Below are 15,712 nucleotides of genomic sequence, written 5' to 3'. Positions count from 1 at the left end.
CCACTGTAACTGAAGACAAATCTAATTGAATTCTAGGCTTATGAAAGCACTCAACTAAAGTTCATTTAAATTTCCCATTTAGAGATTATTGTAAGACCTAAAACATTTTATAGATACTTAATGTTTCTCTGTCACACATACGTAAATAATTCTTTATTTCAAGGTCAAATAATGCATAAAAATGAATTCCAAAGTAAGTCAAGTAAAATTTAAAATCATACTAAACTGCTATTACATACAAGGAACTTGGGTGGTAATAGAGCCAGGTAAATGTTAACATAATGTATAAGGACAACAAAGGACCTATTGGTCCATTTCAGCTATTCTATCCTCTCAGCCTAATTAAAACTATTAATTTAAAAAATGTGAATCATACATCTATCTTTTAAACTTGCTCAAATTGCTCACATTTTACAGCATTTCTAGTCTTTACAATATGAATTAAAATATATCACAACAAAAAGCTTTTAACATACACATGGTTGAATACTGGGGTATTCAAATCTTGGGTACTTCTGCAGTTTCTTCCCCCCAAATCAACATACATACAGAGTAATGAAAACCACATCTAGTTATTTTGACAAATAATTACAGTGTAATTAACTTTGAAAGACCTATTGTGTAACCTTTCACTCACTAAATGATTCATCTACTACAGCTTGGTAAAACTGACAATAGTAGAGTACCAACTCACTAAGGATAATTACTCATCGCCCCACGAGGTGGTACCTGGCCATAATTAGCTCCCCAGCTGCCCACTACAACACCTGCTATCTCCAGTTGTCCACCACGGTCTATAACCTCGCCTAGAAGTAACAAAATGCTTAGGTTTATGTTGTATTCACCTAATATAAAATGCTATATGATGTTTAACAGTCAGTACACAGTTTTACCATATACTACACATTACTAAAGGTTTATTTGCTCTGTAACAAATTAAATTATTAAGAAATCTAACTTAATCTAGGCTTGCATCTCAAGATGGCTAGATGGGAATTAAAACTTTATTAAAATAAAGAACAATATTTTGACCGTGAGGTCATCTTTGTTAACCTGAAGATGACCTAAGAAGGTTGAACTGTTATTCTTTACTTTATTGTAATAAAAGTTTTAATACCCATACCAGTTGTCTTGAGATACATTATTACTTCAAGTGGGTTTCTCGTCATCACAAATTAACCTAGGCTTGTGGTCAGGACTTGAGGGCACTTAGATGAGTACTCTACCAACTAATTAATAATGTACTTGGAACACCTGTGATTTCACTGAAAATTGTACTTACAAGATATTAAATAAAAATTTCCTACTATACTTCATATGCTACTAATTAATCAGTAGTGTATTTAGAACTTTGACACTTCACTGGAACTTCATTTAAAGAAATATATCACAAGGAAGCAACTTTTTTTAAAAAACAAACAAACCAGGGATAGGGAAAAATAGCATTAGTGGTTGAAAAGGACTCTCGACTAGTTATTTCAGTACTAGGACTAATATTATAAACATCCATACATTAAGACCTGGACAGAATGTGTTCCACATACAGAAACTTTATATAAATAAAGCATGAAGGATTACCATACCTCATTTTACTCACAAACTGTTTCAAGATTAAACAACCTATGAAATATGGACAGAAATTACACACTTTGTGTGGCTGTGCTTTAAATAACCCTTTGAATTACATAAAAACTGGATTAAGAAATTAACAGTAAGCTGTCGTAATGTTTATGATGACTTTGAAGAAACGGCATTTAACTAACTATTAAAAACCAAAACCACATAAGTTTGAACTACATCCTTTTACACAACAACAGGAGAACATACAACAGATATCATGTTCTAAAAATAAGTCTATGAGTAGAAACACACTTGTGAAAGCAAGAATACCTTGCTCGTTGTTGAGTATCTTTACTGCAAACATAAATAATGCAGGAAACATTGTATCATACTCATAAAAACAGAGGATCTCATCATTACATACATTGTTTTATATTACATTATACATAAAAATAGAGGATCTCATCGTTATATGCATTGTTTTATATTACATTATACATAAAAACAAGGGATCTCATCGTTACATGCATTGTTTTATATTACATTATACATAAAAACAGAGGATCTCATCGTTACATGCATTGTTTTATATTACATTATACATAAAAACAGAGGATCTCATCGTTACATGCATTGTTTTATATTTCATTATACATAAAAACAAGGGATCTCATCGTTACATGCATTGTTTTATATTACATTATACATAAAAACAAGGGATCTCATCGTTACATGCATTGTTTTATATTACATTATACATAAAAACAAGGGATCTCATCGTTACATGCATTATTTTATATTTCATTATACGTAAAAACAGAGGATCTCATCGTTACATGCATTGTTTTATATTACATTATACATAAAAACAGAGGATCTCATCATTACATACATTGTTTTATATTTCATTATACATAAAAACAGAGGATCTCATCGTTACATGCATTGTTTTATATTACATTATACATAAAAACAGAGGATCTCATCATTACATACATTGTTTTATATTTCATTATACATAAAAACAGAGGATCTCATCGTTACATGCATTGTTTTATATTACATTATACATAAAAACAGAGGATCTCATCGTTACATGCATTGTTTTATATTTCATTATACATAAAAACAAGGGATCTCATCGTTACATGCATTGTTTTATATTACATTATACATAAAAACAAGGGATCTCATCGTTACATGCATTGTTTTATATTACATTATACATAAAAACAAGGGATCTCATCGTTACATGCATTATTTTATATTTCATTATACGTAAAAACAGAGGATCTCATCGTTACATGCATTGTTTTATATTACATTATACATAAAAACAGAGGATCTCATCGTTACATACATTGTTTTATATTTCATTATACATAAAAACAGAGGATCTCATCGTTACATGCAGTTTTATATTACATTATACATAAAAACAAGGGATCTCATCGTAACATGCATTGTTTTATATTTCATTATACGTAAAAACAGAGGATCTTATCATCACATACATTGTTTTATATTTCATTATACATAAAAACAGAGGATCTCATTGTTGCATGCATTGTTTTATATTACATTATACATAAAAACAGAGGATCTCATCGTTACATGCATTGTTTTATATTTCATTATACATAAAAACAGAGGATCTCATTGTTGCATGCATTGTTTTATATTTCATTATACATAAAAACAAGGGATCTCATCGTTACATGCATTGTTTTATATTTCATTATACGTAAAAACAGAGGATCTCATCATCACATACATTGTTTTATATTACATTATACATAAAAACAGAGGATCTCATCGTTACATGCATTGTTTTATATTTCATTATACATAAAAATAGAGGATCTCATCGTTACATGCATTGTTTTATATTACATTATACATAAAAACAGAGGATCTCATCGTTACATGCATTGTTTTATATTACATTATACGTAAAAACAGATGATCTCATCGTTACATGCATTGTTTTATATTACATTATACGTAAAAACAGAGGATCTCATCGTTACATGCATTGTTTTATATTACATTATACATAAAAACAAGGGATCTCATCGTTATATGCATTGTTTTATATTTCATTATACATAAAAACAGAGGATCTCATTGTTACATGCATTGTTTTATATTACATTATACGTAAAAAAGAGGATCTCATCGTTACATGCAGTTTTATATTACATTATACGTAAAAACAGAGGATCTCATCGTTACATGCATTGTTTTATATTACATTATACATAAAAACAGAGGATCTCATTGTTACATGCAGTTTTATATTACATTATACATAAAAACAGAGGATCTCATCGTTACATGTAGTTTTATATTACATTATACGTAAAAACAGAGGATCTCATCATCACATACATTGGTTTATATTACATTATACGTAAAAACAGAGGATCTCATCATTACATGCATTGTTTTATATTACATTATACATAAAAACAGAGGATCTCATCGTTACATGCATTGTTTTATATTACATTATACGTAAAAACAGAGGATCTCATCGTTACATGCATTGGTTTATATTACATTATACATAAAAACAGAGGATCTCATCGTTACATGCATTGTTTTATATTACATTATACATAAAAACAGAGGATCTCATCGTTACATGCATTGTTTTATATTTCATTATACGTAAAAACAGAGGATCTCATCATCACATACATTGGTTTATATTACATTATACACGTAAAAACAGAGGATCTCATCATCACATACATTGGTTTATATTACATTATACGTAAAAACAGAGGATCTCATCGTTACATGCATTGTTTTATATTACATTATACGTAAAAACAGAGGATCTCATCATCACATACATTGGTTTATATTACATTATACGTAAAAACAGAGGATCTCATCATCACATACATTGGTTTATATTACATTATACGTAAAAACAGAGGATCTCATCGTTACATGCATTGGTTTATATTACATTATACGTAAAAACAGAGGATCTCATCGTTACATGCATTGGTTTATATTACATTATACGTAAAAACAGAGGATCTCATCGTTACATGCATTGGTTTATATTACATTATACATAAAAACAGAGGATCTCATCGTTACATGCAGTTTTATATTACATTATACATAAAAACAGAGGATCTCATCGTTACATGCATTGTTTTATATTACATTATACATAAAAACAGAGGATCTCATCGTTACATGCAGTTTTATATTACATTATACATAAAAACAGAGGATCTCATCGTTACATGCATTGTTTTATATTACATTATACGTAAAAACAGAGGATCTCATCGTTACATGCATTGTTTTATATTACATTATACATAAAAACAGAGGATCTCATCGTTACATGCATTGTTTTATATTACATTATACATAAAAACAGAGGATCTCATCGTTACATGCATTGTTTTATATTACATTATACGTAAAAACAGAGGATCTCATCATCACATACATTGGTTTATATTACATTATACGTAAAAACAGAGGATCTCATCGTTACATGCATTGGTTTATATTACATTATACATAAAAACAGAGGATCTCATCGTTACATGCAGTTTTATATTACATTATACATAAAACAGAGGATCTCATCGTTACATGCATTGTTTTATATTACATTATACATAAAAAACAGAGGATCTCATCGTTACATGCAGTTTTATATTACATTATACATAAAACAGAGGATCTCATCGTTACATGCATTGTTTTATATTACATTATACATAAAAACAGAGGATCTCATTGTTGCATGCATTGTTTTATATTTCATTATACATAAAAACAGAGGATCTCATCGTTACATGCATTGTTTTATATTACATTATACATAAAAACAGAGGATCTCATCGTTACATGCATTGTTTTATATTACATTATACATAAAAACAGAGGATCTCATTGTTACATGCATTGTTTTATATTACATTATACATAAAAACAGAGGATCTCATCGTTACATGCATTGTTTTATATTACATTATACGTAAAAACAGAGGATCTCATCGTTACATGCATTGTTTTATATTACATTATACATAAAAACAAGGGATCTCATCGTTATATGCATTGTTTTATATTTCATTATACATAAAAACAGAGGATCTCATTGTTACATGCATTGTTTTATATTACATTATACGTAAAAAAAGAGGATCTCATCGTTACATGCAGTTTTATATTACATTATACGTAAAAACAGAGGATCTCATCGTTACATGCATTGTTTTATATTACATTATACATAAAAACAGAGGATCTCATCGTTACATGCATTGTTTTATATTACATTATACATAAAAACAGAGGATCTCATTGTTGCATGCATTGTTTTATATTTCATTATACATAAAAACAAAATAATTCCTGATTTTAACAAATCCTATACGATTAATTTTCTTGAGTGTTCTTTCAGACCATAACCATCACTGACATTTTACCTACACAAATACGATTCATTGTTTATTATGGATGTTTTTTGTACTGTTAGAAACCATTAGCTCTTCTACAAGATTTCTTGAAAAACAACTCACTAAAACACTGCAAATATCAAATCATTCAGGCCTTATATTCAGATAATTAAAGATTCATAATAGACTATCAAGCAGAAAATCTTCTCTGGGAATACCAGTGTTTACATTTATCTAACATTCACTTAGAAAACAACTTCCTTTAAGACTTTAGTGTACTGGTATCATTAGTGTAAAAGATTAGGCTTAAGTTTTGATAGTTCACAGCACAATATTTCTTTGTTTTAACACATATTATTTTCTATGAATATAAAAGTAACCAAAATGTGAACATTAGAAACTTCTTAACTTAGATTAGTGACATAATTAAAAGAATCTTTACAAGCAGCTGGTTCATTATGTAATTCAACATAGTAGCTTGACCTACATGTTCAGTGTGTGATTTACAACTTTTGTGGCAGGATTATTAGTTAGAGACTATGATCAAATGGTAATAATATAATCAAGTTAAGTATAAATATGAGCATTAAGCTATTTAAGATAAACAATTATAGTTTATTATTAAAATCTCCATTTATTCTAAAATGAAAAAAAGAGAACTTAGATTTATTTATGGTCATCATGAAGTAGCCTAAACTGACTTAATGAATATGCAGTATTGGTAAAAAAAATAACAGATAAAGTTTTACTTGAAAAAAAAACTTGATATTTATTTAGGAAGTTTTAGAAATTACATAAATGAAATTTGAGAATTTTTAGGTCAAGAAAAATATTTTTAATATTAACATGAAATTCATTTTGCACTTGGAGCAGTCCAACACTCTGAGCCCATATATTCATGGACACATTTTAGTGAAATTATTTAATCAAATATTAGATTTTTTTGTATATGAAACACTTATATTCATGACTGAAAGGTTTCCAAATTTCTTGAAGATACACAAAACACAGTTATAGTATGGAAACCCTGATGGCTACTTTGTGTTATGAGCTCAGCTGAATTGATTGAGCCTGTAGTAGGAGGATTACAAGTGATTCATTTTGACTGCTCTAAGATATTTATTGCCTTCAGCAATAAAGTCATACCAAACCTAAAATAGTTAACTTCATAGTTGTCATTATTACACATGGCTTACTTCCACATATAACTATGGCCATAGCTAGTGGTCAGTTAAAACTTGAAAATAGAGATGACATAGTATTTAATTTCATACCTATATATATAAAACATGTACAATATGTAAGGCTTATCCCACGTACTTTTCGGTTTTTTGGACCTCAGGTTAATTATCACTGTATTTTTGGCCATGCACATAAACTCTCTTTCTTTTACTGATTCATTGCAGTGTTATACCATTAAGCTCTTTTGATCTCCTGCCACTTAAGTATCGGTCAACACCTGTGGTCACTGATGCTGTGAACTCTTGAAAATGTGCCAACATTTTGGATTGAGAAAACTATTATTTGATTTTCTGAAATTGTGCTAGTTGCCACTTTGATATTAAACCTCAAGGATAAGGCATTACACAAAATGGAAGAAATAACTTACTTTTTCGACACATAAGGTACTGAAAGTAGTTTTATACAAATCGATGAAATGTTAATGACTCACCTCCAGGTCCATAACGAATGCCTCGCCCACGACCACGATTTGAAATTGGAGTGGGTAAAAGTGGTGATTCGTAGTATCCACCAAAGGGAGGATTTACAGGAGGAAAAGGTGGATATGCAAATTGTGGTTGGAGTCCTTCAAGGATGGCTGCACGCATACGTTCTACTGTAGAAACTTGGTCAATCTAAAACATGAATGGAACACCTTACAACACAGATGGTAACCAAGAGTTCTTCTAGCACTGTATAATCAAACTCCTTCATGTATTGTAGTTCAAATTAATCATTAAGTTAGAGAAATTAAATACAATTTGCTGAGTGGTATATTCCTGGGTACTGACAAAACATGTCCTTATGAAAGCAATAACTAAATAAATATGGCATTATTAATCTAATTAGTCTTTACCCCTTCCAACCTCACAATTAATGGAAAGACGAGCAAAAACTTGTTAAACTTGTTAATGTTCTTTGCTAAAAATGGAGAAAGAACATATATTAGGAACCAATTCACATTCTTTCTATCAATCATTTGTTTGTTTTTGAATTTTTGTGCAAAGCTATATGAGGGCTTTCTGCACTAATCTACCTTAATTTAGCAGTTACAGACTAGAGGGAAAGCAGTTAATCATCACCACTCCCCAGAAACTCTTAGGCTATTCTTTATCAATGAATAGTTGGCTTGATCATCACTTTATAATGCTCCTATGGCAAAAAAGGCATGCATGTTTGATGGGACAGGGACTCAAACCTGCAACTCCCCCCCATTACAAAACAAGCACCCTAACCACCTGGCCATGCTGGGGCCTATTTCTAATTATGTGTTTGTTATTGAATTCACTGACTGATCTAGGTTTGAAGACTTTAATTGCAACTCTTCTTATTTCTTACACAATGTTTCATAAGAAAATTATATACAAATATTCTGTCTAATTACAACCTTAAAACCCTGTTTCTAATGTGTTGGTAAATGAAGTGTGAGCATCATAATAACCCTTCAACAAATACATCATGACATGTTTATATTTTGCACAACAAATAGAAGTTTCTGTATCACATGCATTAGTAAGGTTACATCTATGCTTATAATACTGAATATACCCTTGACTTGCTCTGCTGAATTTCATTTATTAATTCAACTTTCTCGTACTTCTCTCTCTTCAAATATTCACTTCATTTAAACTTTTCTATTAAAACTTGGAATTACCCTCTTACATTTAATCCAAGTAGAACTACATTAATACACACAGATACCTTTAAATTAACAGTACAAATCAATGCAATGTAGTTTTAGTTTAAGTTAAAAAACATCAATTCGCCTAGGATGACGAAGGAGCATTTATGTGAAGGTAAGAAAATTAGTCTAGGTGGAAATATTAATAAAACTGCTATCAAATCAGATGTATATCAAGTAATAAAGGTTTCACCTGTCCGTCACATATGTCAACAAGGTTCTTGGCACCAGCAGCTTTAAGCAACTTCTGATGAAAGAGTTTGCCATCGAAAAACAACCATGGACAGCACATCAACCATGGAAGTGGAGCACCACAGCTATCATTGACAAACAGTGCACACTCGACTCCTTGCATAAATAAAGTGGCCAGTTCAACACCTCTGTTGGTGATAACTGGTATCTGAAAGTTCATTCTAACACTTTAATATATTCTTTAAGGAATACTGCCACTCAGCACTATTTAGTTGAAAAATCTGTTTTTATTACAAGTAAACTTTTTTCTTTATTAAACTCTGTTTTCAAAAAGAATACAATGTGTGATCTTTCTCATGTGAAACTACAATATGCTATTTTAATTTCATAGTTCCTAACCAAAATAAAAACATCCAGGTTAAAAAAAAAAAACAAAATAATGAAAACATGTACTTTTAGAGCATGTAATACTCAAAATAAATATAATTCTATTTCAAAATAAGAATCATTAGGTGTATTACATAAATGTTTTAAACATGATTTCTCAGATTTTATATCCATTACTTTAGTGCTTCTCCACAGCAGTGTTATGTAGTCACAAAAATACAAATATTTACAATACTGAAGCTATACAGATCAATCCTAGCTATGAAAAGAAAATAATGAATTATTAAGAAACTAAAGGAACCAATAATGAAAAAAGTGTATGAATATTTAATGAAAAGTATGGCGTTTGGTAAAGAAACCTAATAATACTGATGGAGGGTGGGGAGTTTTGAAGAAAAATAATTTTAATTAGTTAATCTGCCAAATTAGTCTTGATGATATATACATGTAATGAAACTAACAGGAGAAAATTAAGAATTTTTTCATTCATAAAACAATAAACATCACATATTCATTATGTGGTCCACAGCTGCACACAAGAAATGAGACAGTTTTATAATTAGCAAGAACAGTGGGGTAAACATGTCTAGAAAGCTACAAATTAACCTACAATACACTGATGCAGTGGCCAACAAGTTTGGGTCCCAGATCTATTTCTCGTATTCAATTTTTATATTCATAAAAAGTACATTAATACACAAGTTATTCATGTGATATTAACTGACTGCCACTAATAAGTTTGTTATAATTTGTCTTTTTTTTAGTTGAAAAGTGTGAACAGAGAAAATGCAATATTAATTAAAATGTATCAAAGTACTTTATGCAGCTAAACACTGAAAGTTTTAAAACTAAACTATCACTACAGTGTCTACTAAACATTGAAAGTATTAAAACTAAACTATCACTACATTGTCTACTAAACACTGAAAATATTAAAACTAAACTATCACTACAGTGTCTACTAAACACTGAAAGTATTAAAACTAAACTATCACTACAGTGTCTACTAAACACTGAAAGTATTACAACTAAACTATCACTACAGTGTCTACTAAACATTGAAAGTATTACAACTAAACTATCACTACAGTGTCTACTAAACACTGAAAGTATTAAAACTAAACTATCAATACAGTGTCTACTAAACACTGAAAGTATTAAAACTAAACTATCAATACAGTGTCTACTAAACACTGAAAGTATTAAAACTAAACTATCACTACAGTGTCTACTAAACACTGAAAGTATTACAACTAAACTATCACTACAGTGTCTACCAAACATTGAAAGTATTAAAACTAAATTATCACTACAGTGTCTACTAAACATTGAAAGTATTACAACTAAACTATCAATACAGTGTCTACTAAACACTGAAAGTATTAAAACTAAACTATCACTACAGTGTCTACTAAACATTGAAAGTATTACAGCTAAACTATCAATACAGTGTCTACTAAACACTGAAAGTATTAAAACTAAACTATCAATACAGTGTCTACTAAACAATGAAGTATTACAACTAAACTATCACTACAGTGTCTACTAAACACTGAAAGTATTACAACTAAACTATCACTACAGTGTCTACCAAACATTGAAAGTATTAAACCTAAATTATCACTACGGTGTCTACTAAACATTGAAAGTATTACAACTAAACTATCAATACAGTGTCTACTAAACACTGAAAATATTAAAACTAAACTATCACTACAGTGTCTACTAAACATTGAAAGTATTACAACTAAACTATCAATACAGTGTCTACTAAACACTGAAAGTATTAAAACTAAACTATCACTACAGTGTCTACTAAACATTGAAGTATTACAACTAAACTATCACTACAGTGTCTACCAAACATTGAAAGTATTAAAACTAAACTATCACTACAGTGTCTACTAAACATTGAAAGTATTACAACTAAACTATCAATACAGTGTCTACTAAACACTGAAAGTATTAAAACTAAACTATCACTACAGTGTCTAATAAACAATGAAAATATTACAGCTAAACTATCACTACAGTGTCTACTAAACATTGAAAGTATTACAGCTAAACTATCAATACAGTGTCTACTAAACACTGAAAGTATTAAAACTAAACTATCAATACAGTGTCTACTAAACACTGAAAGTATTACAACTAAACTATCACAACAGTGTCTACTAAACACTGAAAGTATTAAAACTAAACTATCACTACAGTGTCTACTAAACATTGAAAGTATTACAACTAAACTATCACTACAGTGTCTACTAAACACTGAAAGTATTAAAACTAAACTATCAATACAGTGTCTACTAAACACTGAAAGTATTACAACTAAACTATCACTACAGTGTCCACTAAACACTGAAAGTATTACAACTAAACTATCACTACAGTTGTCTACCAAACATTGAAAGTATTAAAACTAAACTATCACTACAGTGTCTACTAAACATTGAAAGTATTACAACTAAACTATCAATACAGTGTCTACTAAACACTGAAAGTATTAAAACTAAACTATCACTACAGTGTCTACTAAACACTGAAAATATTAAAACTAAACTATCACTACAGTGTCTACTAAACATTGAAAGTATTACAACTAAACTATCAATACAGTGTCTACTAAACACTGAAAGTATTAAAACTAAACTATCAATACAGTGTCTACTAAACACTGAAAGTATTAAAACTAAACTATCAATACAGTGTCTACTAAACACTGAAAGTATTAAAACTAAACTATCACTACAGTGTCTACTAAACACTGAAAGTATTACAACTAAACTATCACTACAGTGTCTACCAAACATTGAAAGTATTAAAACTAAACTATCACTACAGTGTCTACTAAACATTGAAAGTATTACAACTAAACTATCAATACAGTGTCTACTAAACACAAAGTATTAAAACTAAACTATCACTACAGTATCTACTAAACACTGAAAATATTAAAACTAAACTATCACTACAGTGTCTACTAAGCATTGAAAGTATTACAACTAAACTATCAATACAGTGTCTACTAAACACTGAAAGTATTAAAACTAAACTATCAATACAGTGTCTACTAAACATTGAAAGTATTACAACTAAACTATCACTACAGTGTCTACTAAACATTGAAAGTATTACAACTAAACTATCAATACAGTGTCTACTAAACCATGAAAGTATTAAAACTAAACTATCACTACCGTGTCTACTAAACACTGAAAATATTAAAACTAAACTATCACTACAGTGTCTACTAAACATTGAAAGTATTACAACTAAACTATCAATACGGTGTCTACTAAACACTGAAAGTATTAAAACTAAACTATCAATACAGTGTCTACTAAACATTGAAGTATTACAACTAAACTATCACAGCAGTGTCTACTAAACATTGAAAGTATTACAACTAAACTATCAATACAGTGTCTACTAAACACTGAAGTATTAAAACTAAACTATCACTACAGTGTCTACTAAACACTGAAATATTAAAACTAAACTATCACTACGGTGTCTACTAAACATTGAAAGTATTACAACTAAACTATCAATACAGTGTCTACTAAACACTGAAAGTATTAAAACTAAACTATCAATACAGTGTCTACTAAACATTGAGTATTACAACAAAACTATCACAACGGTGTCTACTAAACATTGAAAGTATTACAACTAAACTATCACTACAGTGTCTACTAAACACTGAAAGTATTAAAACTAAACTATCACTACAGTGTCTACTAAACATTGAAAGTATTACAACTAAACTATCAATACAGTGTCTACTAAACACTGAAAGTATTAAAACTAAACTATCAATACAGTGTCTACTAAACACTGAAAGTATTAAAACTAAACTATCAATACGGTGTCTACTAAACACTGAAGTATTAAAACTAAACTATCAATACAGTGTCTACTAAACACTGAAAGTATTACAACTAAACTATCACAACAGTGTCTACTAAACACTGAAAGTATTAAAACTAAACTATCACTACAGTGTCTACTAAACATTGAAAGTATTACAACTAAACTATCAATACAGTGTCTACTAAACCATGAAAGTATTAAAACTAAACTATCACTACAGTGTCTACTAAACACTGAAAATATTAAAACTAAACTATCACTACAGTGTCTACTAAACATTGAAAGTATTACAACTAAACTATCAATACAGTGTCTACTAAACACTGAAAGTATTAAAACTAAACTATCAATACAGTGTCTACTAAACACTGAAAGTATTAAAACTAAACTATCACTACAGTGTCTACTAAACATTGAAAGTATTACAACTAAACTATCACTACAGTGTCTACTAAACACTGAAAATATTAAAACTAAACTATCACTACAGTGTCTACTAAACATTGAAAGTATTACAACTAAACTATCAATACAGTGTCTACTAAACACTGAAAGTATTAAAACTAAACTATCAATACAGTGTCTACTAAACATTGAAGTATTACAACTAAACTATCACAGCAGTGTCTACTAAACATTGAAAGTATTACAACTAAACTATCACTACGGTGTCTACTAAACACTGAAAGTATTAAAACTAAACTATCACTACAGTGTCTACTAAACATTGAAAGTATTACAACTAAACTATCAATACAGTGTCTACTAAACACTGAAAGTATTAAAACTAAACTATCAATACAGTGTCTACTAAACACTGAAAGTATTAAAACTAAACTATCAATACAGTGTCTACTAAACACTGAAAGTATTAAAACTAAACTATCAATACGGTGTCTACTAAACACTGAAAGTATTAAAACTAAACTATCAATACAGTGTCTACTAAACACTGAAAGTATTACAACTAAACTATCACAGCAGTGTCTACTAAACACTGAAAGTATTAAAACTAAACTATCACTACAGTGTCTGCTAAACATTGAAAGTATTACAACTAAACTATCACTGCAGTGTCTACTAAACACTGAAAGTATTAAAACTAAACTATCAATACAGTGTCTACTAAACACTGAAAGTATTACAACTAAACTATCACTACGGTGTCTACTAAACACTGAAAGTATTACAACTAAACTATCACTACAGTGTCTACCAAACATTGAAAGTATTAAAACTAAACTATCACAGCAGTGTCTACTAAACATTGAAGTATTACAACTAAACTATCAATACAGTGTCTACTAAACACTGAAAGTATTAAAACTAAACTATCACTACAGTGTCTACTAAACACTGAAAATATTAAAACTAAACTATCACTACAGTGTCTACTAAACATTGAAAGTATTACAACTAAACTATCAATACAGTGTCTACTAAACACTGAAAGTATTAAAACTAAACTATCAATACAGTGTCTACTAAACACTGAAAGTATTAAAACTAAACTATCACTACAGTGTCTACTAAACATTGAAAGTATTACAACTAAACTATCAATACAGTGTCTACTAAACCATGAAAGTATTAAAACTAAACTATCACTACAGTGTCTACTAAACACTGAAATATTAAAACTAAACTATCACTACAGTGTCTACTAAACATTGAAAGTATTACAACTAAACTATCAATACAGTGTCTACTAAACACTGAAAGTATTAAAACTAAACTATCAATACAGTGTCTACTAAACACTGAAGTATTAAAACTAAACTATCAATACAGTGTCTACTAAACACTGAAAGTATTAAAACTAAACTATCAATACAGTGTCTACTAAACACTGAAAGTATTACAACTAAACTATCACAACAGTGTCTACTAAACACTGAAAGTATTAAAACTAAACTATCACTACGGTGTCTGCTAAACATTGAAAGTATTACAACTAAACTATCACTGCAGTGTCTACTAAACACTGAAAGTATTAAACTAAACTATCACTACGGTGTCTACTAAACACTGAAAGTATTACAACTAAACTATCACTACAGTGTCTACTAAACACTGAAAGTATTACAACTAAACTATCACTACAGTGTCTACTAAACATTGAAAGTATTACAACTAAACTATCAATACAGTGTCTACTAAACACTGAAAGTATTAAAACTAAACTATCACTACGGTGTCTACTAAACACTGAAATATTAAAACTAAACTATCACTACAGTGTCTACTAAACATTGAAAGTATTACAACTAAACTATCAATACAGTGTCTACTAAACACTGAAAGTATTAAAACTAAACTATCAATACGGTGTCTGTTAAACACTGAAAGTATT

At 29.3% G+C, this 15,712-nt stretch overlaps 1 protein-coding gene across 1 annotated transcript in view; it reads right to left on the bottom strand.

Annotated features, from left to right (window-relative positions):
* The window catches only part of LOC143242008 (constitutive coactivator of PPAR-gamma-like protein 1), a 27,111-nt gene extending 17,795 nt beyond the window's left edge, over positions 1-9,316 (bottom strand). The window contains exons 1-2 of the mRNA XM_076485350.1: positions 9,098-9,316; positions 7,675-7,858 (exon numbers count right to left, since the gene is read on the bottom strand). Coding sequence (XP_076341465.1) covers positions 7,675-7,858; positions 9,098-9,316 — 403 coding nt within the window. The remainder of the gene's footprint in view (positions 1-7,674; positions 7,859-9,097) is intronic.
* Between the last annotated feature and the right edge of the window lie 6,396 nt (positions 9,317-15,712).

The sequence above is a fragment of the Tachypleus tridentatus genome, unplaced genomic scaffold (genome assembly GCF_004210375.1).
Source record: "Tachypleus tridentatus isolate NWPU-2018 unplaced genomic scaffold, ASM421037v1 Hic_cluster_1, whole genome shotgun sequence".
NCBI classification, from domain to species: domain Eukaryota; kingdom Metazoa; phylum Arthropoda; class Merostomata; order Xiphosura; family Limulidae; genus Tachypleus; species Tachypleus tridentatus.
The sequence above is the reverse complement of the archived record's forward strand: the minus strand, read 5'-3'. Positions and strand labels throughout refer to the sequence as shown.